At 38.6% G+C, this 26557-nt stretch overlaps 1 protein-coding gene across 1 annotated transcript in view; it reads left to right on the forward strand.

The window, feature by feature from the left end:
- Positions 1-26557, forward strand: part of EPB41L4A (erythrocyte membrane protein band 4.1 like 4A) — a 209401-nt gene that overhangs the window by 117360 nt on the left and 65484 nt on the right. The window contains exons 11-13 of the mRNA XM_067568812.1: positions 8945-9036; positions 12083-12160; positions 16956-17077. Of these exons, the coding sequence (XP_067424913.1) occupies positions 8945-9036; positions 12083-12160; positions 16956-17077 (292 nt within the window). The remainder of the gene's footprint in view (positions 1-8944; positions 9037-12082; positions 12161-16955; positions 17078-26557) is intronic.

A 26557-nucleotide genomic window follows, 5' to 3' on the forward strand; every position in this document is an offset into this window, starting at 1 on the left:
GCAGCCATGACATTTGTGGTCCAACATGCCAGGTTACATATGCAAGCTTTCCAGGCATGGCTTGCCTTGGTTTACAGACCAAACAGGCATGGTCTCAACAAAGAGTTGACAGTGCCAACGATTCCCTATTGTGGTGGACCTATGAAAACAACATGATGTCCAGAATCCAATTTTCACGACCCCAACCATCACTGAGGTCATCACTGATTATGACAAATGTGTCTCTTCTAGGCTGGGAAGCACACTTACACCACCACACAATACAAGGCAGGTGGTCAAAACCCAAAACCAGTCTTCACATAAACGTGCTAGAACTCAGAGCAATCTACAATGCTTGTCCACACTTTCTACTGTTCATAAGAAACAAATGAATAAAAACAATGACGGACAATATAGCATGCATGTTCTATATCAACCACCAGGGAGGAGCAAAATCCCACTCCCTATGCACCGAATCAATAAGACTATGGAACTGGTGCATACAGCACAACATCCAAATATCTGCGCCATGTCTACCCAGGAAACAAAACATTACTGCAGACAGCATCAGCAGACACTTTGCATACAATCACAAGTGGCAGATGAACACTGAAGTTCCATGCAATATCTTTCAACGGTGGGGTCTTCCAGTGATTGACCTATTTGCCACAAAACAAAATCGTGTCACCTATTCTGCTCAAGAGCAGGATTAGAAGCAGGCTCGATGCGTGATGCATTCTTTCTCAACTGGAACAGGGGATTGTTGTATGTCTTCCCACCCATCCTAATGATACCCAAGACCATCCACAAAATCAAGACTGACAAAGCGATGGTCATAATAATAGCACCAGCATGGCCCAGGCAGATGTGGTTCTCAATCTGTCAGCACGCAGACCAATCACACTTCCCCCGAGGGAAGATCTTCTCTCACAGGACAGCGACTGAATTTATCACCCTGAGATATACAAATTACATCTAACAGCATGTTTCTTAATTGGTTCCAACCAGACAAGTTAGAATGTTTGGAACAAATCAGACAGATGCTATTAAATAGTGGAAAACCAACAACTAGGAAGACTTGCCTTCAAAAATGGCACAGATTCGATTCCTGGTGCAGAGAAAGAGACAAATCATGGCAATATCCTTATCTATACCGATCATCCTAGACTATATCCTAGAACTTAAAAAATCGGGATTATTGATTAGTTCATTAAAGGTTCATCTAGCAGCAATTACAGTATTCCATGACAATATCAATCAAGCTATGGTCTTCACTCACCCGATGGTAAAATGGTTTTTAGCAGGGATACAGAGAGTATTTCCTGTCATACGTCCCCCAATAACACCATAGGACCTAAATTTAGTATTAAGGGCCATCACTAGAGCACCGTTTCAACCATTAGCAATATGCTCATTGTTACATATGTCTATGAAAGTCTCATTTTTAGTTGCCATCATATCAGCCAGGCATGCAGGGGAGATTAACGCACTCATGGCACATCTACCATACACGATATTCCACAGAGATAAGGTCACTCTTAGACCTTAACCAAAGTTTCTGCCAAAAATTGTCTGACTTCCACATTAACCAACCCATTCATTTACCTAACTTCTATCCCAAATTGCACGCGAACCCACAGGAAGCCACATGCCATACACTGGATGTTAGACGAGCGATAGCATTTTACATAGAGAGAACAAAAACATTTAGGAAATCAGATAAACTGTTAATTTCAGTGGCTGAATGCAACAAAAGGCAAGGCCATATCTAGCCAAAGCTATCTAAGTGGATAAAAGAATGTATCCACATGTTACGAACAGAAAGAATTGCGAACCCCGTCATGTATTGACATGTCTTGACTGTAGCAGCGCTTTGACTGGTCCTGTGAAAAGTATTTATATGTGCGGAATATCTTACTGTACTACTTTCACTATTTTCCCTCTTGAAATTAGAGCTGTGCAGAGGATGGAAATTCCATTTTGCAAAGGATTTTGAAATTTGGTTTAGTTTTTTAATTGGAATGAAACCTGAAAATATCAAATTCTCGACAAAAGAAAATTCTAAAAAAAAATAAAAAAAATAAAAATTGTTTCAGATCAATTAAAATGTTTTATTTTGATAAAATTGAAATTTTTGTTTTGATTTTAATTTTTGTTGCATTATATTGTAAGACAAAATAAAAAAAACCAAACAAAGTCATTTCAAAATGAAAAATCAAAATGTTTCATTCTGACAATATCAAAATAGAATGTTTTGATGCTGTCAGAACCTAGTTTTTTTTTAGTTTTCTCCCGTATGAAATTTTGGCAAAATCTGCATAATTTTGTGACACGTTGAGATTTTGATGGAGCTGCATTTTCCAAAGACAAATAGTCCCGACCAGCTCTTCTTAAAACCTATACCTACTGTATTGTTCCGTACCTGGCAGTAACTTCCTGTGGCTGATTAATTGAATTAAAGGTTGTTTGCTTGAGGGATTAAGCTCTGATTTGCTAGGTATGTTTGAATGACTCATAGTTCAAATGGTTGTGATCAGTGAAAAATTCAGGAGTGAGCTGGGAAGGGACCTTTTGGTGAGTGATTGGCTTACACATGCCACACTGGGGCCTTTCAAGAAGCCTTTCTGGGCTGGATCCCACAAGTGTAGTTAAGCAGTGCTCAGCAGCAAATCCAAGGTGGCTGCCTTTGTACTTCAGGGACAGAACCAGCTGGTTGTGGAAGTTACAGAAGTTATCAGGACAACTCCACACTACAGCAGTTTTAAGGACGCCTTAGGGGCCGTTCTGCTGGCCAAGGTTGTCTTGAGTGCCAGGTTTTATTTTTGTTTGTGTGACTTGTCAGGAGTGTGTAGAGCTCTGAATTGGGGCCTTCTTCATTACTGTTAGAAATCCATATAAGTATATTAATAAGCTGATTCAGCCATACCCCTTCCTGACTTGCCACTGCCACACAGTGTGTGCTGGGGAGGGGTGAAAGAGGGAGAACCATGGAGCTAGTTGTGTAGCTTTTCATCTCCTTTCTGCCTCATCTGTGGCATAGAAGACACAGAACCAGGGCAGAATATCTGGCCCTCTCACGCTAGCTGCAAATTTAACTTAATATCCGATCCAGAAAAATTGAGCAAGTTGTTCCTGACACTTAAGAATTACAAACAGTGGGTCAGTTTTCTAATTTTTTTGCATGTACAGTCATTGAAACCAGTGAGGTGGTATGAGTGTAAACAAGTGCGGAGAATTTGGTCCATTAACTAGCGAGCTTTGTACCTTTCTTTTTCACTTTGCTTACCCACTCAACCATCTGCTACTTGTAGCAGTGAGAGTTGGGTAGTAGTTAATAGCTGAGTCACCACTAATCAACCTTCTGTTTAAAATGCAGTGAGAATAAAATTCCTTTGCAAACCTGAAGTGGTGGCTTAATTTTAAGGTTTGTTTTTTAGCCTTTTATGAATTATTGTTTAGTAAACTATTTGTATTGCTATTTTATGAAGCTAAAGTACTTTAAATCTTGACGTGTTTATGCAGCAATAGCACAGGTTTATTATTTTGGAATTTGACTTGTATGATGTACTTATAGATAATTATCTTCTTAACTGTAGAGTTGAAGTGACCTTGTGTAATCAGTGATACATTCTCGATTGCATAAGCTAGGATTGGTATTCATTATGTAAACATATAAAAAAAACCTTAAGAACATTTCCTATTAGAGGAAATGAATGATAGTCTCCAGGTGTGTGTCTGACTTGGCAAAGGATAATTGCTCTCAGCTACTGCTTCCAGATAAAAATGTGTATTCTGCTATTGTTCATTTTGTTGAAGCAGAGTGGAAATGTATATGGGGCCACTACACTGAGTTTACACTTGATTCAGTTTGCGAGTGGTGAGAAGGGGGACGTTGCTGTAAGTCACTTTTCTGCTTCCATGAACCTGGTCTGGCTGGGAGCCAAACAGTCCCTTTCGTAAATTAGTATAGCCTAAGGGTTACTGCAAGTTATGCTGAGTGCCGCAGCATCACAGGGATTACTGTGCTGACTGAGGGTCAGGAAGAGCACTGTACTGTCCAGTCTGCCCCCTCTTGCAGCTGCACACCTCTAACATGCCTCTCCCCATTCCTGACATGCCTCCATATCAGTGGAGGAAATCGATGGCATAGTGCTGTGCCTATCACCAACAGTTGTCTGTTGGAGGAAATCTCAACTGCCTCTTTAGGTTAGCTTGCAGTTGCTTTGAACCGCTGAGGCAGCACAAAACACTCAACGATGGGACTGAGGATCTGACCTATAGCATTTAAAAGGTGCATTCCTCATTTAACTTTTGTTTAGTTTTTTCATGGTTTCCTGCTCTCCTCTCAGTGTGTTAGGCACTCTAAAAGCTATAGGATAAGCAACATAAAGCTGCTTGAACTGCTCAAATTAATATTGAATGCGTTTATAATTCTCATTTTGCTAGAAATCATTAAAGAAAAGTACAGTAGTTCCTTGTTTTCTTTAGAACAAAAATGCTAAAGTAACTGCAGAAAAAGCTAATTCTCGCTAGCTTTAAAAATGTTATAGTTACTCAAGACAATAAAGTTCTATTGCTTAGTGGAAACAAATACCCCCCACTCCCTCAGGTGCTGAGTCCTGCTCACTTTACCTACGTAAGCAGCTTGCTTCCAAAATAAGATCAATTACAGTGATTCTACAAGGGGAGAATGATTAACCTTGGAAGACATCACATTAAGTGATGTCTTATTTTCATATGTGCACTCATGTTTACAAATTATGCGGATTGTCCCTGTGCTGCTGTGGTTTACTGTACCATCTTAAAAAATAAATAGAAAAATATTGAACCTGGATATGTTGCTGGTGAGAATTGTAATAAGATGCTGAATCCTCCTTGGGGGAAGTGAAAAATGGTAGAAGAAATTGCCAACTGTGTATAATCCTAAATTGGCTGAAGACCTAGAGAATGGACATCTCAGTCAGATAAAAGGTTTCTTTATTTCTTTGGTTTTCAGTGAAATTCACCATGTAGAGTGACTGATTGCAAATATCTAATTCAGTGACCTTCCTTAGTTTTTAAAGCATGCAATTCTCTAGTTTTCATTCATTTGAGCTAAATTAACCATGACATGTCATAAAAGGTTTGTCTTTTTTAAAAGGCGTTGTATTGTTCCCATATTCTGAGATCCATAACCCATCCAGTTGATAGATATGATATTGTGCAAAACTAGAAAGATTCGTCAGTACCATCTTTGTTTGCTGTATTCTAAATATACACACTCAGTCCCCCCACTAAAGTTACCAGTACCCTTTACATGTTAGTTGAGGTGTGCTTCCAATCCTTCAAAGGCTGGAATTACTAGCATATTCTTATTTACTGTTGAGATCTGTCATCCATAAGAAACATTTTTTATAGATAAGAGCTGTACCTTACTTGTTTTTTAATCATAGTTAATTGAGTTTATGTAATACCAGAAAGATAATATGTAATTAGTTTGCATGTAGTAAAAAATGTCAAAGCTTTCAATAAATGATACCATGAGACTAGTAGACTCATATAGGGCCTGCTTCAGTCTCAGTCTTTCCATTGATTTCATTGGGGTTTGAATCAAGATAATAATGAATGAGGAATGGCAAATACCATTTTTGGCAAAGTTATTTTTTAAACCCTCAAAAATACAGTTAAGCAATTGCAAGCATAACTGGGAGTCCTTTGCATAAAAATAAGACATAGAATTGGAGGAAATAAGAGCAGCATTACCACATATTAAATTTTAGCAATTAGATTAATTAGATTCAGTCCTATCAGAGGTTATTACTGAAGCATCATATTCAGTCAAGTTTCCCAAAAAGGAAACCTGCTCTGAGCAGGGTTAAATGATACAGTGCTTAAAATGCCATCCATTGCTTCAACACCTGTTTTGACTTCAATGAAACCATGTCAGTCTACACCAGCTGAGATTCTGGTCTATAGATTTTAATGTAGACACAGTCATAACGGCCTAAAATCTGCTTCTCTTGTTCCACATTTTTGTAAAAAAACTTGACACTTCTTCATTGAAAATCCTAGCTCTGGTCTGATCAAACACAAAAGGAGTGAACTGGATTTTGCAGTGGGTGGAATCTTGCTCCCGATGGCCAGAGAGTCACATGCTGCATGATTCACCTATTGCATGTCCAGCATGGCAGATTTGAAGTAATATCTGAGATCATATTTTTATTAATTACAAGAATATACTGTTGCAAATATAAGCGTAATCTATACTCTGCAACACATCAATCTCTTTAAAGAGTTTCATCTCCTAGCTTCTAGGACTTGCAATGGTGGTGATTTCTATTGCAGGCCCCTCTTTTTTTCTGTAATGACTTAGGGAAAAAGAAGGTCCCTTTGGGTGAAGGCTGCAGCTTATCTGGGGGCATTCAGTGGTTGGTAACTTCACCTAAATATCCCAGCCATCAGTGTAATCTTTTGTAGTGGCAAAATATAAATAAAATCTCCAAAGAAATCAAGTGGCTTAGGTGTCAAATTTTTGTCATTGTCAGATAATGAAACATTAGTTAATTATTGCAATCATTGGTGCAACCCCCTATTGTTGTTGTTTGTTTGTTTGTTTGTTTATTGCTTGTTTCATGTTTGAAGAAAGGCTCTCAAGCAGGTAATTTTTAACTTTCATGAACTGCCTGACAACCTTTAATAAGGGATTTAATCAATTTATTTGTTAGGAGTAAGATTTTGGATTCTGGGAAATGCTTTAGATTATTTCATGATTTGCAGGTTTGTTTGCAAATCTCAGTTGCGGTTTAAATGAAAAAATGTGAGAAACGTGAATGGACTCTACACGCGTGCACACACACACACATCATGCCATATGTGCAAGCATTTATTTTATAAAACCAGCTACTAAAATTGGGAAAAGTTCATTGATAAAGACTTCTGTATGTCCTTAGATTACTGAGAAAATTCTTTTAGGACCTGAGCCTGTCACTCACATGGAGCAGTAATGTACTACATGAATAATCACACTGAAATCAGTGGGACTACTCATGTAGTAAGGTACTATGTACTCAGTGTAACAGTGACAGAACTAGACCCTTAAGAAGGTGACTGGATGACACATAGAGTTTAAGGTTATTCATGTTAAGAGTCTTGAATTTTATAATTTGTTGTAAAAGATTAGTATAATGAGTCTGGAAGACTTAATTTAATTTCAATAGACAAGATCTTCAACCATGAGTGTCTAAATTTCAAATTCTGAGTTTAGAGAGGTGAGGCGGGTGAGGTAATATCTTTTATTGGTGAAACAAGCTTTTGAGCTTACATAGAGTTCTTTTTAAAGACCTTCTTCAGGACCTGAAGAAGAGCTCAGTATAAGCGTGAAATTCTGTCTCTCTCTCCAACAGAAGTTGGTTCAATAAAAGATATTACCTACCCACCTCGCCTCTCTAATGCCCTAGGATGACACAAATGCAGCTACACTGCATACAACAATTCTGAGTTCAGGCACTTTGGTCTGATTGGCAAAGGTGCCTATAGATGGACTATGGGTCCTGGTTTTTGGTGTGCATATTTTGAAAATCTTGGCCTATGCTGACAGGATTATGAAAAGGTGGAATCCTTTCCTCTCAAATCCTATCTTCTAGCTAGCGAGACACTTCAAATTGAAATTCCTTTGTGCCCGTTATGCACTGTTGATTCATTTGCAGGACATGCTACTGTCCATACAAATTGATTTCATAGGCTCGGTTTTGAGCGCAATCTATCAGAAAGGAAATTTTTAGTTCAGTTTAGAATCACTTTATTAGACAATGAGGTTCCCATTGTATATGTAGTGAAGGATGGTATTGGCAGTAAACATGGCACAAGCCATGGTCTACACAGACTGTACAGATTCTTGATTTCATGCAAAACAAAATATTGAAAAATATATACTAAGTGAATGGTCACACTGCCACCTATTGTAACATATATCATAGGAATGATGTTTCAGTAAGCAAAGAAAATAAAAAAACACAGACCGGATCATCCTTTCCCTGTTGGCACCCCTTCATTTGAGGTATTTTACTATTTGTAAATTTCTCTCTTCTCCTTCATATTTTCCTTTATTTTCTGTCTTCTTTATCCGAATGTGACAGTAATAGTAGAAACTGATAGCAATCTACCTTCTAACTGATTTCCATCCTTCTCTAACTAGTTTTTAAGCTTTGAGCATTCATTTTTCATCTTTCTTCCTGTAGAAGGCCCTCCCAACAGTTGCTGTCTTCCCAGATTTTCTTTCTCCTTCTCCCTTTCCCACGTATATTAAAGCATTGAATTCTATAGTTAATTAATTTTATTCCTGTTCTCTCTTTCTGTGTCACTTCTTCCAATTGTCGTCTTGATTTCCAGTTTTACTTCTTTTCTTCCCTTTTTTGTCCTTTTGCTTTGCTTTACTTCACCCCACCTGCCTTATTCTTACCTTCATTTATATTTTTTTCTGCTCCATTTTGTCCATTCCTGTGTGCATTAGTAAATAAAGCCTTTACAAGATCCTAGTCACAGACTTGCACATAGTTTTACTAATGTTATTTATCCAGGATCGGGTTGTTTATAAATATTAAGTTATAAATGTTATTTATTTGTTCAGATACATTCATTTTCATAATCTCACACAAATTTTAATATAATAAAATAAAAAAATATTTTTGTAATAATGTGTGCTTTGGATTGGCCTTTTAAGGTGTGGTTTCAGAAAACATCACTAATAGAATATATGAAAAAACATGGGGTTTTTTTTCTAGGAAAGTTTTTTTTCAGTAATATAATACATAAAACCAGAAGCGACAAAGTATTTTAATGACCTGCCTTTCTTCTTTGTTGACCTCAGTGAAGTTTCTCCTGATGTACACTGGCACAAGGGAGTGGAGAATCAGGCCCCACAGGTGTAGTTTGGCACAATGAAAATAGGAAGAATCTCTCATAGTAACATGGTCTTTTTTTATTTCAGTGCAATGAAACTTCCTTTTTTTTCGAAGCACGTAACAAAACCACATGTAAACATCTTTGGAAATGCTGTGTAGAATACCATACATTCTTCAGGTGAGTGGAGGTAAAGTTATTAAGGTTTTACCATGTTATGACAACAAAAGATAAACATGCTGGCTGAGATTCTTGCTGCACCTCTCAGAAGCATAGCACAGACTCCCAGGGTCCAGGGTCCCAGGGTTTAGGGTGGACTTAAGCCACTCTTCATAGAATCATAAAAGATTAGGGTTGGAAGAGACCTCAGGAGTTCATCTAGTCTAACCCCCTGCTCAAAGCAGGATCAACCCCAACTAAACCATCCCAGCCAGGGCTTTGTCAAGCCACACCTAAAAAACTTTTAAGGATGGAGATTCTACCACCTCCCTAGGTAACCCATTCCAGTGCTTTACCATCCTCCTAGTGAAAAAGGTTTTCCTAATATCCAACCTAGATCTCCCCCACTGCAACTTGAGACCATTGCTCTTTGTCTGTCATCTAGTACCACTGAGAACAGCTTAGTTCCATCCACCCTGGAGCCCCTTTTCAGGTAGTTAAATACTGCTATCAAATGCCCCCTCATTCTTCTCTTCTCCAAACTAAATAAGCCTAGTTCCTTCAGCCTCTCCTCATAAGTCATGTGCTCCAGCCCCCTCATCATTTTCATTGCCCTCCGCTAGACTCTTTCCAATTTGTCCACATCCTTTCTGTAGTGGGAGGCCCAAAACTGGACACAATACTCCAAATGAGGCCTCAGCAGTGCCAAATAGAGGGGAATAATCACTTCCCTTGATCTGCTGGCAATGCTCCTACTAATGCAGCCCAATGTGTCGTTAGCCTTTTGGCAATAAGGGCACACGGTTGACTCATATACAGCTTCTTGTCTACTATAACCCCCAAGTCCTTTTCTGCCAAACTGCTGCCTAGCCAGTTGGTCCCCAGTCTGTAGCTGTGCATGGGATTCTTCCATCCTAAGTGCAGGATTCTGCACTTGTCCTTGTTGAACCTCATTAGATTTCTTTTGGCCCAATTCTCCAATTTGTCTAGGTCACTCTATCCTATCCCTGCCCTCCAGTGTATCTACCACTCCAAATCTACCATTAGTGTCATCTGCAAACTTGCTGGGGGTGCAATCCACCCCATCCTCCAGATCATTAATGAAGATGTTGAACAAAACTGGCCCCAGCACTGACCCCTGGGGCACTCCGCTTGTTACCGGCTGCCAACTAGACATCGAGCCATTGATCACTACCCGTTGAGCCCGATGATCTAGCCAGCTTTCTATCCATTTTATAGTCCATTCATCCAGCTCATCCTTCTTTAACTTGCTGATAAAAATACGGTGGGAGACCTTATCAAAAACTTTGCTAAAGTCACGGTATATCACCTCCACCGCTTTCCCCACATCCACAGAGCCAGTTATCTTATCATAGAAGGCAATCAGGTTGGTCAAACATGACTTGCCATTGGTGCCCTCTGGATTCTGCGGTGCTCTGTGAGACATGCTGTGCCCAAGTCTCTTTATTCTTAAACTATAGAATGTAGGCAAAAACATCAAACACAAAAAGTATTTCCTTTGTTCACTCTGGGCTACAGCTCCCAGAGACCTCTCTCGGTGATGAAAGGGGGATACACCCTTCCTTTCAATTCCCTGCTTCAGGACCCACTGTGGAAGCCCATCTCTCTCCTGCATTTGCCACTCATCTGAGCTCTCTCAGCCCTTGATAAAGCACACCTGAACCCCCGCCCCCAGCCCTTTTCCCATCTGGGTCTGATAAATTAAACGGCTGGTTGGCCGCAAGCCCCCTGTCCCTCAAAGGGACAGGCTGCCCTGTTGCACCGCATGACAGTATACAGCAAATCCTGAGATGTATGTATGCAACTTCTAAAGATCAGGGCATGTCTCTGTGCAAAGCAAGTTTCATTTGGAAGCGAATTTGTTCAGTTGTGTTACAAACCCCTGCAAAAGTCCTGCAATGATAATATTGCAACACTGACATGCCCTTAACTATGGGCACAATGCTCCTTTACATGTGTTATCCCAATGTAGGTGTGAGGAAACTCCATGACTTCACACTCTCAGAATTTGTTCCCTGTTCTTTCATGGGATAAACGTTTGTAGGGTTTGTCCTACCACCAAAGAAGTGGCAAGGTCTTTGGACCTCCAAAACTGTGGCTCTTGGAGGAGTAACAGGAGGCAAGGGCCATTCAAGACCCTGTAGCTCTGCACTGCCTCCTGTTCCTCAGCTCCCCCAGGATCCATGCAGCACAACTAATACAGCTACTGTGTAATACCTGTCAGCTACTGATCCCAGTGCTTCGCTCAAGGGTACTCCATGTTACAAAGGAGGAACTTGCACAAATTATTGGTGACTCAGTAGGCAATAACTTTCATGGGGATTGTGACAAGGCGACATCCCATTCCTGGTCTTCTGCTCAGTCTACACAGACTCTGAGACCTTCAGTTGTTAAACATCCAAGTGCAGTTTAATTACATTTGCTCTTCCCACCATCTTACTGATCCATACACAATAATTATTTACAGTTCCAATTTCTCCTCAGTTCTCTGCCAAGGAGAGGAAAGAGATCTTGCTAGCCAGAGACCCTTCCTGGTTCTGGCTCTGCTAACCTGCCTCTTTCTTCTGTGCCTTCAATTTGCTCATTAGCCCTCCCCCAGCCCATTCAAATCCACTAATTAGGCCCATCAGGTCCACCCCGGGAGGAACTGATTGGTGTTTAAATGACCAGAATGCTGGCTCATTGGTTCCCAGCACTCTGCACAGGGATGTTCTGTTGGTTTTGGGTTAAGGTGATGGCACAGAAAGCAGCTGTCCATCTAGATCTAGCTTCACCTATCTGGATCCCTGGAACCCTGTGTCCCATGAAACACCCATGGAGAGCCTGCCATGACATGCGGATAAGGAGGCGCTTACAGAGGAGCCATGATTCCTCTTTTTGGACCTGCAAATTTGTGCCCACCACTTCTGTTACAAGTGGAGGAGATTACTTTGGCCTATAGTAGCATTGCATCATCCTAAAACCATTCTACATGTACATTAATTAGTTTGACTGTGTGTTTGAGTGTGTGTAATTTTACTGTCATTTTATTCTTAAATTAATGTAGAATGCCAGAAAATGAGTCAAACTCTCTGTCGAGAAAACTCAGCAAGTTTGGATCCGTAGGTTATAAACATCGGTACAGGTAAATCTATTTCACCTTAAAATCTTTACAGTCAGATTATTCCCCCCCAGAAAAACTGTTAATCATAACATTCCAGTTCACCAATTGTATGATGTGAGATGCAGGGCCAGATTTTCTGGTCTGAGTTAGTTGTGCTCAAAGGAGGAACTGGGAGGGAGGCAGAGAGGCAGGGGCCAAGGTTGCTGTGTTGCTCCTTGATCTCTGGGGCTGGCTGGGGGCCAATACTGCCCATAGCACAACATAAAGAAGCCTCAGGGGTGTTCTAAGGTATAACCCAGCCCATAGCCTGAAGGGGGAGTTCTGACAAGTATGGATTGCCACAGCAATGAGCATTCCTCGGGAGACCAGTTAAACTAGCAATACAGCCCCTACTGGAGCCAGAGCAGTACAAATGAGCCAGAGTGGGGCTACGGATCTGGTCCTTTTTGGCTAAGCTAGGGATAGATCAAACCAAGCTGGTGAATGTAAGGTTTCCTTGTCTAATGGTTGGGGCACAAGATTTGGAGTCGAGACCTGTATTTTAGACCCAACTTTGCCACACGCATACTATGTGACCTTGAGCAAGTCACCTGTGGTCTGACTTGCAGAAGTGCAGAACACTTGCAACTCCTGTTAACTTCAGTCTAAGCTGCAGACATTCATCATCTCTGGAAATCAGGCCACTTACTTTTCTGAGGCCTGGTGACATCAGTCTGGAGTGTGAAAAGTCTACACCACTGACCAAAGTAACAATGCTGACCCAACCCCCTGCATAGATGCTGCTAGGTCAATGGAAGAATGCTTGTTTGCCTAGCCACCATTGTTTGGGGGAGATAGGGTTTTTATGCTAGTGTAAGAACACTTTCTGTCAATGTAGGCTGTGTCTATGCTGTGGGGTTTTGCTGGCATAGTTATGGTGAAGGAGCTATGCCAGCATAGTCCCCATAGTACAAACCAGTGGTTCCCAACCTGTGTCCTGGGGTCCAAAAGTGGCCTGTGGGGTCTTTCATAGTGGCCCGCCATTCCCCTCTCACTGGCTGCAGAAGGGAGCCATTGCCTAAGTACCTAGGTGGAGCGCATTGCTGCGGAGCTACAAGACCAGTGCAGGCTCCTTGCTAAAGCCAAGGGGATGGGAGATCAGTGCTCCCCTCCCTCTGGCTGTTGCAGGGAGCATGGCAAAGCGCTCTGCCTGGGTCTGTAGGTGCTGGGGCCCTGGCTAGAGCCAGATGGAGGGGAGCACTGATTTCCCATCCTCCTGGCTGCAGAAGGGAGTCACTGCCCAGGGACCCATTTGGAGTGCACAGGTACAAGATGCATGCAATTTCCCTGCTGCAGCCAGGGGGATGGGATATCAGCAAGGAGGCAGCCTCCACACTGAACTCCTTCCGTCTAGTTGCAGTGGAGGGAGGCTGCTGGGGGAGCAGTCAGGACCTACCATGCTTGAGGAGGGGCAGGACTCTAAAAATCAGTACCTTCTGGTTTGGGTTGCACTTAGCAGGCCACCCACCGTGACTTAGCTGCCAAGTCATGTGCTTCAGTGTGTAGTGACAGTCACTCATCTACACTAGTGCTTTGTCTGTGAGTGTGTGACATACTGAGAGTAATTTGTAGGTGTAAAATAGTGAATGTAAAAATGAGCACAGTAGCATCAAAATGTTTATTTTAAATATGTAGTGGTTTGTATTAATAGTGTATCCGTCAATACATTTTTTTATGAGTTGATAGACTGGTGGCTCTTCAGGGTTGTAAAAATGATATTTGTGGCCCTTGAGCCAAAAAGGTTGGGAACCACTGGTCTAGACATACGCTCTACATCAGGTCCTCCATTAGTCAAATGGAGATAAAAACACTTTTTTCATCTTTGTAAGGTGCTTTGAGACCTTTGACTAGAAAGTGCAATACAAGTCTTAAGTACTATACCATACCATACTCACCATGGCCAAGTTTGAAAGTCACAGTGTGGGGTGGAGTCTCCTTGTCACTGCATCCCAGAAGCACAAACCTAAAATCATAAGTAATAATCCTCAACGTGTTAAGCACCCCCAGAACAAAAGAGGGCCAAAATCTTGATAGAGAAGGATCTGCCTTCATATGGGCTTCCAATCTACTCCTTATTGGAGTAATCTTATGTATGAAGTTGGAGTGAAAGCTACTCACAATGAGAAATACTTGATTCTAGGCTGGAACAGAGAAGACCCAGGCTGTCCACCTCCTGAAACAGTTTTGCTGATTGGGATGTGGCAGACACTGTGCTGCAGGAGAAAAAAATTTGCCTCCATCATAGCCATGGCATAAGATTTTAACATTTTTTTGTTGCAATTGGCCACACTTAAATAGTTATTTCTGCTCCTGGAGCTCTTGCCTCTTACTTTCCTCCTTCATTTGTCTGTCAGGCTGTCAATATCCAGCACCTCCAGGTGGCTGGTGATTATAATGAATTCACCTCCTGAGATGGGTCATTGTCGACTGCAAAAATATTTTTTAAACATTCCAGATAAAATCTTCTCTTATCACCAGAAGGGAAGAAGGAATCCTAACTTGTGCTGTCTTGATCTACAAGGGTTTTCCCCAGACCTGGGTTAGTGTTTTAATCATTTGGCATTTTAAAAAAGATTGGCACTATCCTATTAAAGTTCAGCTCCTGGGCATTTCACTATCATATTGGCACTCGGCATTTGAGAGTCAATAACTATTGCTTCATTACGTGCATATTGGTGACTGTAATTAACAGCATCTTTGTGTGCTTAAAGCATCAGCTGTTTGCTTACACTGTAGATCTGATTCTCCCTCCTGCTCCCTTCTGTTTTTTTTATTTTTTTGGAGAGTGGGTTGTATCATTGGGGTGCAACAATAAAACTGCATTTCTGCATATATATTGTAAGCTCAAGACAAAAGCTATAATTCCATGCCTGAGAAGAGGGGGTCATAACCTTTCCTTGTTAGCCTCTGGAGTGTTTGTTTGTTTGGAAACTGATAGTTTACAAGAAAGCTGAACTCCCGGTTATTGGATTAGTTGTTTAGATTAGGTGTTGCCTACAGGGGATTAATTAAGGGTGCTCTTGGGGGGTTGTAAAGGTTAACATGGTTGCAGACCTATAACTTTGGTTAATATTTTCTGGCTAAACCTGCAGAATAAAATAATATGAAACTTAAAACCAGTATTACTTTGATCCAGTCTGATAGTTTTTTTTCCCCTTGAATATATTTTCTGATGTTTAAAGAAGTAAAAAAAAGTGTTCATCCAAATGGATGTTCACATAACTCAAATACTAATGACAATATTTAATACACAGTATAAATGCTTTTCACTCATTAGAAATGCCTCTGAATGTTTTTAAATCATTGCACTGCAGATATGGCAACTGGGAATTACTGCTAGAAATGATCTTTCCAAAAACCTTAATTTAAAAATAAATGTAAGAAATCTATACAAAAACTTGAAAGTCTCTGCATTTTATTGTTGTTGAAATTAAAATACTGTTTGATAATATTAGTGTTATTAGTGAAATAGTGTTCGTGTTTAATAGATCTTATTGTGTGACATCAGAAAATAAATAAAATTCATATTGCTATCTGGTTAATATATTATTGTGTTCATTCACAAATGTTTAGTTTAAAGCTGCATTTGTCATTTATGGTTCATATCACTTTAAGGTTAAATCCAGAAATTATAGAATAAATTTGTAGTTTTATCTTCTGGTTTGGTTTTGTTTTTTACCGGGGGAGGGAAAGTATAACTTAATTTTATAGAAAACAATTCAGTAACATAGGTCCAAACTGGAGCCACAGTTTTTTGTGAAACAGAGATATATCTTATTTGTTATTTGTGTATCATAAAGCTTATCTCTACTATAGATTTTAATATTTATGTTGATTTAAATCTGAAAATGTTTAATATCTTTCCCAACTATTGTAAACACAGGAACACTTACGTTTTAATTAATTATTTTTATGTATTTTCCATAATATCTAAAAGAAAAATTTGAGAGCTCCACTGGTACTCAGGCATAATATGCTTTTTAGGAACAGTGCATATATTTACAGTCTATGACCTAATTCACATTTACACTAAGGCAGCTTTACACCACTTTAGTCACCTGTGACGGAGCTTAAAAATGGGTGTAAATATAATTTCTCACACCGTTATGTCCCTTTTACATTGCTTTTGCAATGGAAAGGGGCCTGAGTATAAATGAAAATCAGGTCTTATAATTTTTTGGTGTTTGACAGTGGCTTGTTGCAGTCTTCCATTGCACCTGATTTTGGTGTCCCTTTATCATTCCCATTTTGATGCTTTGAAATATTAGGGCAGCCATTTGTTGCCTCAAACAGAGCAGTGTTAAAGGTATGTTTTAGTAAGATAAATGACTGTAAAATTAATTAGGAAATCAAATGACTTCAGAAAACTGCATGTTCGAAGGTTATCGAGAGGCCACAAAAAAGGCCAGACTATGCTGGCGACTGTCTTCATTCTCAATAAAGCAGCATTTTGTGTGGATTTCTGGAACTGTTTTGTTACACTCAGTTGGAAAAATACCAAATGCAGAAGAGATTGGCATGATCTGGTGGCAGTTATGCCAAGGTTTGATCTGAAACAAAATCACAGTGAATAGCATTGTAGTTAAAACCACACAACCTGCTGTGCGAGCAGGAATATTAGAACTTGAATCAGGTTCCATGGGTAACAGGTTGATGACTAATTCACTGTGCTATCCCAACCCAGCATAATTTCTCTGACTAAAAATGTTAAATTGCTTTAAGGTTCACTTTGCAATTTTCCATTTATCCATAACATTGATTTTGTTGCATTTTCAAGTGGCAGGACAGCTTTGCAGATGAGCAGAGACTTTTCTATTCAGCTTCCTCGACCTGACCAAAATGTTGAAAGAAGTCATAGTAAGACTTATCCGAAAAGAATGGCACAAACACAACAGACTGGTAAGCCCTATTTGAACACTTCTATTTATTTTGTCTAAGGAAAGGCCTGTTCTTTCGCCAAAGATGATTCAGTCTGTTTTCAGGAAGTTAAGCTGAAATTATGCATTATTCCTAAATTTCTCTCAAAATGTGTTTTCTGCCCTATTTTTGTTTTAGACTGATAAAAACATACTAACATTAATTGGAGCTAAGAATTCCAACTTTATGAATAAAAATGATCAAGGAGTGTGGAATAGTGATAGAAGTACATTTTTGTAGGCTCAAATATATGCTACAGTATAATAGCCTGAAAACATGTAATCAAAAGGAATTTCTTTTTACAAAGGCTATGTTTGTAGCACTCTGCAGTTTGGACTATGTAGGTGTAAATTGCAGTTTACGCTACCATGCGGTGGTATAACTCCCCTGTGTAGATGCTGCAGGTGCAAATGAAAAGGTACCTAGTTCTTATTAACTTAAGTCCTGTTTAAAGAGGACTTTGTTAGCCCAAACTTTTAGTTTGTGTGTGCCCAACAATTTGGGGACCAGTCCCATAGTCCAAAATTTGGGGCCACGTAGACAAGTTCAAAGACTCTCTGTGAACAAAGTATTATGTCCTAAGCAAAATATTAGACCTATATAATTCTTCTGGGATCCCAGAATTATGCAGCACTGGTTCACCCAAGCAATCTTCTGCTCACTGCTTCTTTCCAGTATGGTACAACCAGTCCAGTATTCCTGCTGGTATTTATTTTGATGTTAGGTTAAATTTAAGTTCCCAGCCTCCTTCAGGTTTTCAGTGTGCTTTGGATTTGTGTATTGAAAACTCATAACTGTGTTGTCAAAAATGTGAGGGTGAAGCTGGAAGTTTTGGCAGCCGGGTGGGGACATTGAGGACTACTAAGCAGTGACTGCAGGAATTGACCCAACATAATAAATAGTTCCTGAATTTTAGTAATAGAAACAATAGGTTTTAAGATTTTAGGCCTCAATCCCTACAAAATACTTATGCATATACTTAACTTTCCACATGAGTCGTTCCTTTGACTTCAGTAGGATTACCCATGTGCATAAAATTAAATATGTGCACAAGTGTTTGCAGGATTGAGATTTAGTCCATAATACCTGAAAATTTAGCCAAGTTTTCTTCTTATTACAAGTTAATTGAAATATTAGAGGCATTCAAGAGCCCCAGTTTTTTTAATTTAGCCTAAATTGATACTTATGTGGTGAAACTTTAGATTTTTTTACTTTTTAATCGTAATGTCTTTAATATTTTCAATTTTTCCATTACATTTTCTGATATTTGTACATTCATATTTGACAAGATTTTTATAGACTAAATATGGAACACGAAAATAAGAAACATGCTCAGAAAAAATATTAGAGGAAAAAAACAAAAAACTCCAAACCCCAAAACAAACCAAAAGAACCAAAATTCCAACAACCCTGAAACTCAGTTGCTTGATTGTGGCATATATGACAATGAATCATTATCTTAATTTATTCCTGTATCGTTTGCATTGTAGAATGGTAATGTTTAATGAGAACACTATTTAATCATCTATTCTATTCCATTTTACTAACTACCTAAATAGTTATATAGTGGCTAAAGCATGGACTGGGAGCTAGGGGACCTAAGGGGATCTTAGCTCTACCACTGACTCTCTGTGGTCTTGGGCAAATCAATCAATCTCTGCCTCAAGTGCCCCAACTGTAAAAATTGAGGTAATAATGGTTACTACTGTACCTGCCTCTCATGGGGGGGGGGGAGAGGTGGGGAAGGAGGGGTTGGAGGTATTAATTAGTTAATGTTTAAATGCTTAAAACATATAGGATGGGATTTTTAAAAGCACTCAGCATTGGTCTAACTTTGCTCCCATTGAAGTCTATGGTAGATTTGGGAGCAGAGTCAGACCAGCATGGAGAGCTTTTGAAAATCCTACCAATACAGCACCATATAAATGATAGTTGTTGTTATTATTACTATTATTATTAGCATTATTTATTATTTCATTGTCTGTTTATATAGCTATTCATATCATGGGGCAGAGGTTCCCTTCCTGTATTAAACAGTGAGAGGGGAAAACTGCACTGGAAACCCTGAAAGGTTTTCTTCATGGGCTTTTCTCAACATCATTTCCTTCTAACGAAGCTTACTGGAATGGAATGCAGAAGGCAGTTACCTGGATCCACGAATGTTCTGTGCTGGTTACAGGTCCCACCTGTACATCTAAGCAAAAGATAGTGTTTCCAGCAGTAGCATTACTACCCTCTCTGTGCCTGTTAGCTGCAGTGGGCCCTCAGGACGGGGTGGAACTACTTTATTGCTCTCAGAAAATGTAAACAATTTACAATATGTGATTGTCTGAGCTATGCGTGTGGAGAGAGACACTCCTTTGCTTACAGGTTACTTTACAGTTCTGCTTTTGCTGAAGAGGTGTGTGGGTGCATAAACATGTAAGAGACTAGTTTCCTTTTGAAACGAAGGCAACGTCTACGCTATGAGCTAAGGGTGCGGCTCCCTAGCTCCCGCACATACTCGCACTAACTCTCATCAAACTAGTATGACTATAAATTGCAGTGTAGCCACGATAGCACTGGTAGTGGCAGCAGGGGCATGGCTGAGCTGTGCCAACTACAAACCTGTCAAAAACTGGGGGTATGTACTTGGCACTGCTCAGATGTGTCTGCTGCTGCTGCTCTGAGTGCTGTCATAGGTACGTGGCTATTTATAGTCGTGCTAGCTCGATGAGAGCTAGCATGAGTATGTGTACATGAGCAGGTCAGTCACATTTGGATCTAGCTCGTGGTGCAGCCATAACCTGATTTTTTGCTTTTTGAAAACAGCAGTAGGATTTTATAGACTTTGGCATAGAAAGACCAGGTGAACCGATAAAAGATATTACCTCATCCCTCTTGTCTCGCTAATATCCTGGGACCAACATGGCTACGTAACACTGCGTGCAACATTTGGCATAGACGTCCATTCAGTTGCACTAGTCAGTGTTTCAGCTGATAGCTTGAAATGGATTCCATTTCCTGCCTCATCTCTCTCCTCTAGTTTTGCAGAAAATTCCACGACTACTTAGTGAGTGATCCTTTCAGCTGAAACATAAATCTCCAGTATGTGTTCAGTATGGGCACTTGGGTGTCTTGTCTTTCTTACTCGCCTTCATTGTTTCAGGGGCAGTTGATAGCTGCTGTCATTTTTCAGTGGTTGTGGGGAAACTGAGACCTATTCTATGTCTTTGTTTGCCTATAGTGGTGTGCAGAATTCCCCAAGTAATGCAAATCCATGTTGTTTTGTTGACTTACAAAATTTTGTGGCTCATAAATTTAAATAAAAGAAGCTGTTTCCCCATGTCCACTTATATATGCATATGTCTATAGTTTCTTTCCCCATGCACAGATGAGTAGATTATTTTATATTTAATTTAACTCAGTAAACCATTTATCACCAAATGAGTCGCAGAAGTGCAGCCATTTTTTGTTGGTGAGTATGTCTTACCTCAAATGACTGTCCACAAAAATGAACAAGTTTTGCATATGTCATTTAACCTCTAGAAAAGGTGAGAGAGCCAGAACATTCACCATGGAGAATAAGTAGTATTATAAAAGAAAGATGCATTTTCCTCTGACAGGCTGTTCTGATGCTTGTAACATTCTTGCATATAAATGAGTATCTGTTTGAAACCATTTTTCATTTTGTATATGGGCATGTACACTGATAAACGAGGTTAGTCCCCTTTCTCTGTTTAAAAAAGATTTTCAGAGGTCGAGGGTGGGTTAAAGTTTCATGCTGGAGTGTAATTGGATATCTCATGTGACAGGCTCTGCTACATCTCATTGGTATAAATCCTACTTGACTCTTTCTTGGGTGGGATAGTGTTGAGGCCAGTTAAACCAGAAAATCAATTCTGCTTCACTTGATCCATAGTATGCATCATTTGATAAAAATCTGAGCTCATAGCAGACTTTAAATCCTAGAGAATAATTCTAATTTAGGAGATGAGCTTGGTAGTAATGAAGTAGTGTTATGAGTTATTTAACGCTTTCCCTGAATAAAGTATCTGGGGGAGTAATATGACACAGCTTATTCAAATAAATACCATTTTTTTAGGCTAGTTAGAATTGTACCAGTTGTTGTCATGATAACTAACCATTCATAGTGTTATAATATTTTCTGGTGTGGTGTAATAGAATGAAACATGCATTGCTTAGCAAATGAAACTGATTTATTTGGCTTGATTTTGCCTGTCTCCTCATATGAATTATACATTCCTTAAGGTGTTTTGTGCCAAACACCATTTACATTAGCAGCCTGCTGGGAATGGTTTAACTTTTGCTTTATTTTTTTTATAAAAGAAAACAGAATTATATTTACGAAAAGATCTCCAAGTCATTTCTTGCACATAGTACTTACCCACTACAAGAAGATACCTCCTGTAATTTCCCTCTTTCCTCTTCAATAATTCACCCGCTTTTTAACACTACAAAAATCTATTTAAATTAATTTTAAAATACTTTCCTTTCTGCAGTTAGCTCAGTTAGCTCAATTTAGGGCTAGATTTTTTCCTGATGCTTTTGTGCCCAGTACAAGGGATAGGCACAGTTGGAGCTCGTGGGGGGAGGGCAGGGCGGTGGCGGGGAGGGGAGGGGAGAAGAGAGGAGGGAGAGCCATGGCTAGAGATGGTGCAGTATGCACACACCCCCATACATCTGGGGAGTTCTGGATGGGACTGTGGTTCCTGAGCCACAGTCCATCCTGAAGTTCCCCTTGGGATGGATCTTCTCCACATTCCCTCCAATTTGAGACTGTGTGTAAATCAATCCCTTACAATCCCTACTCCCTCCCTTATCTCATAAAAATACAGTTTCCTACCTCCCCCTATCCCTTTAATGGCCCTGTGCTGGTTATCATGGCGGATTATATAAACACATTCAATTTACCAGATATTTCCCATCTCTCATTGTACTCATCACTGTAATGATAGGGTTGGCTGTCCTGTGTAGCACTGAGTGGCTCATAGCGCTTCTTTGTCATATTGGGCCATTATCACATGGGCTTAAACTCATTAGCAGCCAAAGACAGAACCCCATGTTAAGAGGGGAGCAGATGCTGAGAGAATAATGATGGGAAATTGGGGTTTTATTTGGTGTGCTTGTTAAATATATTTGGGGTTTAAAAAGGAGATCTGGGGATGTATGTGTACATAGTGAAGAGAGGGAAACTTTTGATATTCATTAAAAATTATCTGGTTCCCTTGATGTGATAGACAGTTTGGTTTTTGCCTGGCAGATTATCTTCCCAGGAACCAGATTAAAGTTGTATAAAAGCAACCTCCTATTATCCCTTACTTAAAATGTTACATATCTCAGCCATTCAGATATTAAAGAAAAATCAGACAAGGAAGCTTTAATCTCTATGTATTTGATGTGTATCTATTCCATTAAAGTGAATGACAGGAGGCTTTTAAATTATCTGTTTTACTGCATCACATAAAAAGCTAGTAGCCAAGGCACACTAGGAGATTTGGGTGCTCTAAAGATATGCTAGATACTTGTAATCTATGAACTATGAGCTAAATATAAACACTGATTTAGATCTCCCATTACACTGGTTTCATCCCAGTGTATCTTCTTTGTCTTCACTGGAGTTACTCTGATTTTCAACAGTATAAGTGAGGTCAGAGTCAAGACTTCAATACTGATTTTCTTTATATTATTTTTCTATAAAACTTCAGGTCATGGGGTTTTAGAGAAATAAATGAGTCATGTCTGACCACATGTTAACCACTAACTAGAGTTTGTTCATTTACTAAACAGATTTTCTATTAGATTTTTTCTACTTTGGAATTTGGAGGCATAACACTGCAGTAAAATTCCAATGAGTGTAACCTAAACATTAATCACTGTACCTTAATTTAAAAAAGAGAGAATTTTTTTTTCTTTACCCTTGTATTCTGCAAATCTGGTTTCCCCAGCGCCAAATAGTGATACGACATTAATTGATCATTATCTTTAGTCGCTCCAGATTGTTAGCACCAAACAGGCAAAGTTAGTTTTCTAATTTGATGTTAAATTTGGAGAGGTTCTTTAGTAGACTCAAGTCTGGGGTTTGAATAAGTGACTGTTCTGTGCTCTTATTCACTTTCTGGTTTAATTTAGTTGGGAAAGGGTTACAGTTAAATTTTGCTTTGGTTATAAATCATAAACACATCTAGTGGGAGCAGTGTTCAGGATCCCTCATTGTTCTGTAGCATTTTACTGTGATCAGAATGGCATTTTGTGCAGCTTTCAAAATGCTGAAAACTAGATTGCCTGATGAAAAGGTTTTATCCATTTTGTTAAGTGTTCCACTATAAGAGTTCCTTAAGGGTGTTCTCTCTTGGACAAGGTTTATATGACCTCATCTAATGCTGCCCTAAGATTCTGATTTACTCAATAATGAATATACGTACTTTACAGTAAATTATTATTGCTTTAGGACCTGATTCACCACTGCCTTGAACCTAGTACAGATGTTTAAACCTGTGCAAAGTAGTGGGTGTAAAATGCTACCGTTCTGATTTAAGAGCAGTCTAGTTTAGGTGCAATCTGAAAGAACAGGCTGTTAATAATTACCTTGCTTTAGCACAGCTTGTCTCATCAGAGCCCTGATCTACTAGGTGCTGTGCAAACACACATGCAGGCACAGTCCCTCATCTGAGAAGACTATATATATTATCATGGCATACCTACTATTATCATCGGATACCACAGGTTACATCTCATTTGTTGTATGCAGTATTGTCAACCCCAAACATTCAAAATCATTAGTCAGTCTCCAACAAATCATGACATTGTCTTCAAAATAATGAATTTTGAAATATATAATAGGTGTTGAGTTCTTGTATTAGCCTTTTGATTCTTGAGCCTGTACGGTACAGTCAGGACAGATTTTCAAGCTTTTGTCTGCGGGTGTGGAGACTAGAAACTATTTTTTTTAAAAGGAATACTGAGAATCTCATGGAAGAATGTCTTCAGAATCTCAGGGTTTAAGAAAAATACCAAATAACATAACACTGATGATAAAAACATGAGATTTGACAACAGTGGATATAGATGCCAGAGCCACTTTGTTTCACTTGAGTTCTCTTACCATAGGACCTATTCAGTAGTATGTAGAGTGAGATTCTGAGATGATAGTTGATTTAGGAAATCACACTTTCATTATTATCTCTGAATAACCACTGTATCCAGATCCATATGTCAGACAGCTCCCCAATTCAGATAAGTACTTAGCAGAAAAGGCCTCATTATCCTCTCACCTGCACCTGTGCAAATGAAGAGAAACGCTATTGAGTTATGCTGGTGTAATACTGATATGTGAATCAGAATCATACCAAATACCTACATCTTGCAAGAGTAGAACTTGTTTTAACAAACTTTTTGTACCATGGAAATTGTCTGGTTGTAGTTGTAGTGGTAAAATTGAGGCAGTCTTCTTTTTGACATGATGTCCCAGTTTCCTGGGTTGTTCTTTTGGGACAACTCAAATGTTTTTTAATTTCATCAGTGAAAATGATTTTGGTTCTTTATTTTTTTTAACTATAATTTGTTTGTTCAAGATGTGTTGTTACATGGGGTAGAAGTTGCTCTATGCCTACTAGGAACAAACAGTTCAGTGGAATGAGTGTTCAATGTGATGAACAATGTTGGGAGGAAAGAGAAAAATTTAATAAGGATGAAAACTATTGAAGCCATTCTTTTGCTCTAAGTGAACGTTAACAAAACTTGCACAGTGTTATATTTAAAAAAGTTTAGTTACTGGAATATCATCCACTCTGAGAAATACGTTACTGTTGAGTAAATAGCAGTTCCAGAAGTCCTTTTTTTAATTTTTTTTATTTTTTAAAAGTGCTTTGTATGATCCTTAGTTTGTGATCCTAAAAAAATGTTGCCAGAGAAAGGTCCTAGTTCTTGATTTTGAAAATATGGTCATTTTATAATTAACATTTCTGTAAACTGTAACATTTTACCTTTTGTAGAATGGTAGTCAAACAGATGACATTCTTTCCTAACTTTGCTTTTTTTGTTTGTTTTATTACAAATTTTGAATATTTTGAAAAAATGTTTTGCTTTTTTGTTTTATTATTTTATCATATTTATATTGCTAATATAAATTGTTAATATAAATATAATAAAATATTTTAATTAATATTAATAATCTAAAATATATTATATTATAATATTAAAAGCAAACACTTGCTCTTTTTTATTATTAAAAATGTTGAGAAGTATTTTGAAAACAATGTGACTATTTTTACATTGTATATATGTAGTTGAGGAAAAAATAAATCCAAGAAACTACGGTTTAGGACAATATTTAATGAATTTATTTAACAGGCAGTTCCAATTTAAAAGTGAAACTTGACAACCAGTTATCTAGACTATGTTCTAATTATGTTGGGTATTTCTAAAACACACACATACAAAAATCCATTGTTTCAATATTTCTGGTTAATAACATACAGCACAGTGAACAAACTTCCAAGAAAGATTTTTTTCCCTTTTGGTATCACTATGCTCTTTTCTCATTAGTGGAATTAAATACAAACACTATATTCGATAATGTCAAGGGACTGAGTTTGATTAAAAACAGTAATGAGTTAATGATTCTGCAAGACTCCTAATGTTATTTAAATTTATGGTTCTTAAAATTGAATAATCTATTTATATTTCACAGCAAAAATTGTCATAATAAGGATTACTGTAAAAGCAAATCAAACCATGTACACCAGTCCTGTCAGAAAGTTTAGATAATGCTAAAAATGTTCATATTTTACTGGTCAAAAGGTGAGGAAAAACTGCAGCTATTAAGATATGAAAGGATTCTAGATATTAAAGTTATTTCTAAGATGCCTATTACCTTAACATCTAAGGACCAATAATAGCAGATAAATCGTAGCAGTAGGATTTGTGTTGGAACAATTTTTGAAGAGTTCGTTCTTTCACATTAGAGATTCTATGTGGTGCAGATTTTTACATTGTTAGTCCAGTACTTCATGAAACATTGAGGAAAAAAAAGAAAGCATTAAAGTTATATAGTGCAGCAGCTATTCAAAGACAGAGTTATCAAAGGACCTGAGCAAAACCTGGCCCATTAAGAGGCATTTACTGTTAAGTAAGCTATTTATTTATCCAAAGCAAGTGTACAACAAAAATTCTGCCCTCCCCTTCTTCCCAAAAAACCAACTGTTCCAAGTGGGTAACATATTAGAATGAGTTTAACACTCCTGATATTAAGTCTTCTCTCAGGTGTTGACCCAGATGTTGTATCAGTTGATATAAAATATAGCTCTGCTAATGCACAGTTTTGTCCAACTCTTCTGTATTCTTGTTTTGCATTGTGTATGATTTCTTCAAGCATTCAATACCATGATACAATGGTCACCACTAATACATCATCATTTATTCAGTTTTCCCTCAACTAAATATTTAGTAAAAAACTGAGGG

The sequence above is a fragment of the Emydura macquarii genome, unplaced genomic scaffold (assembly GCF_026122565.2).
Source record: "Emydura macquarii macquarii isolate MOO-44397 ecotype Brisbane River unplaced genomic scaffold, CSIRO-AGI_Emac_v2 contig_2897, whole genome shotgun sequence".
Taxonomy (NCBI): domain Eukaryota; kingdom Metazoa; phylum Chordata; order Testudines; family Chelidae; genus Emydura; species Emydura macquarii.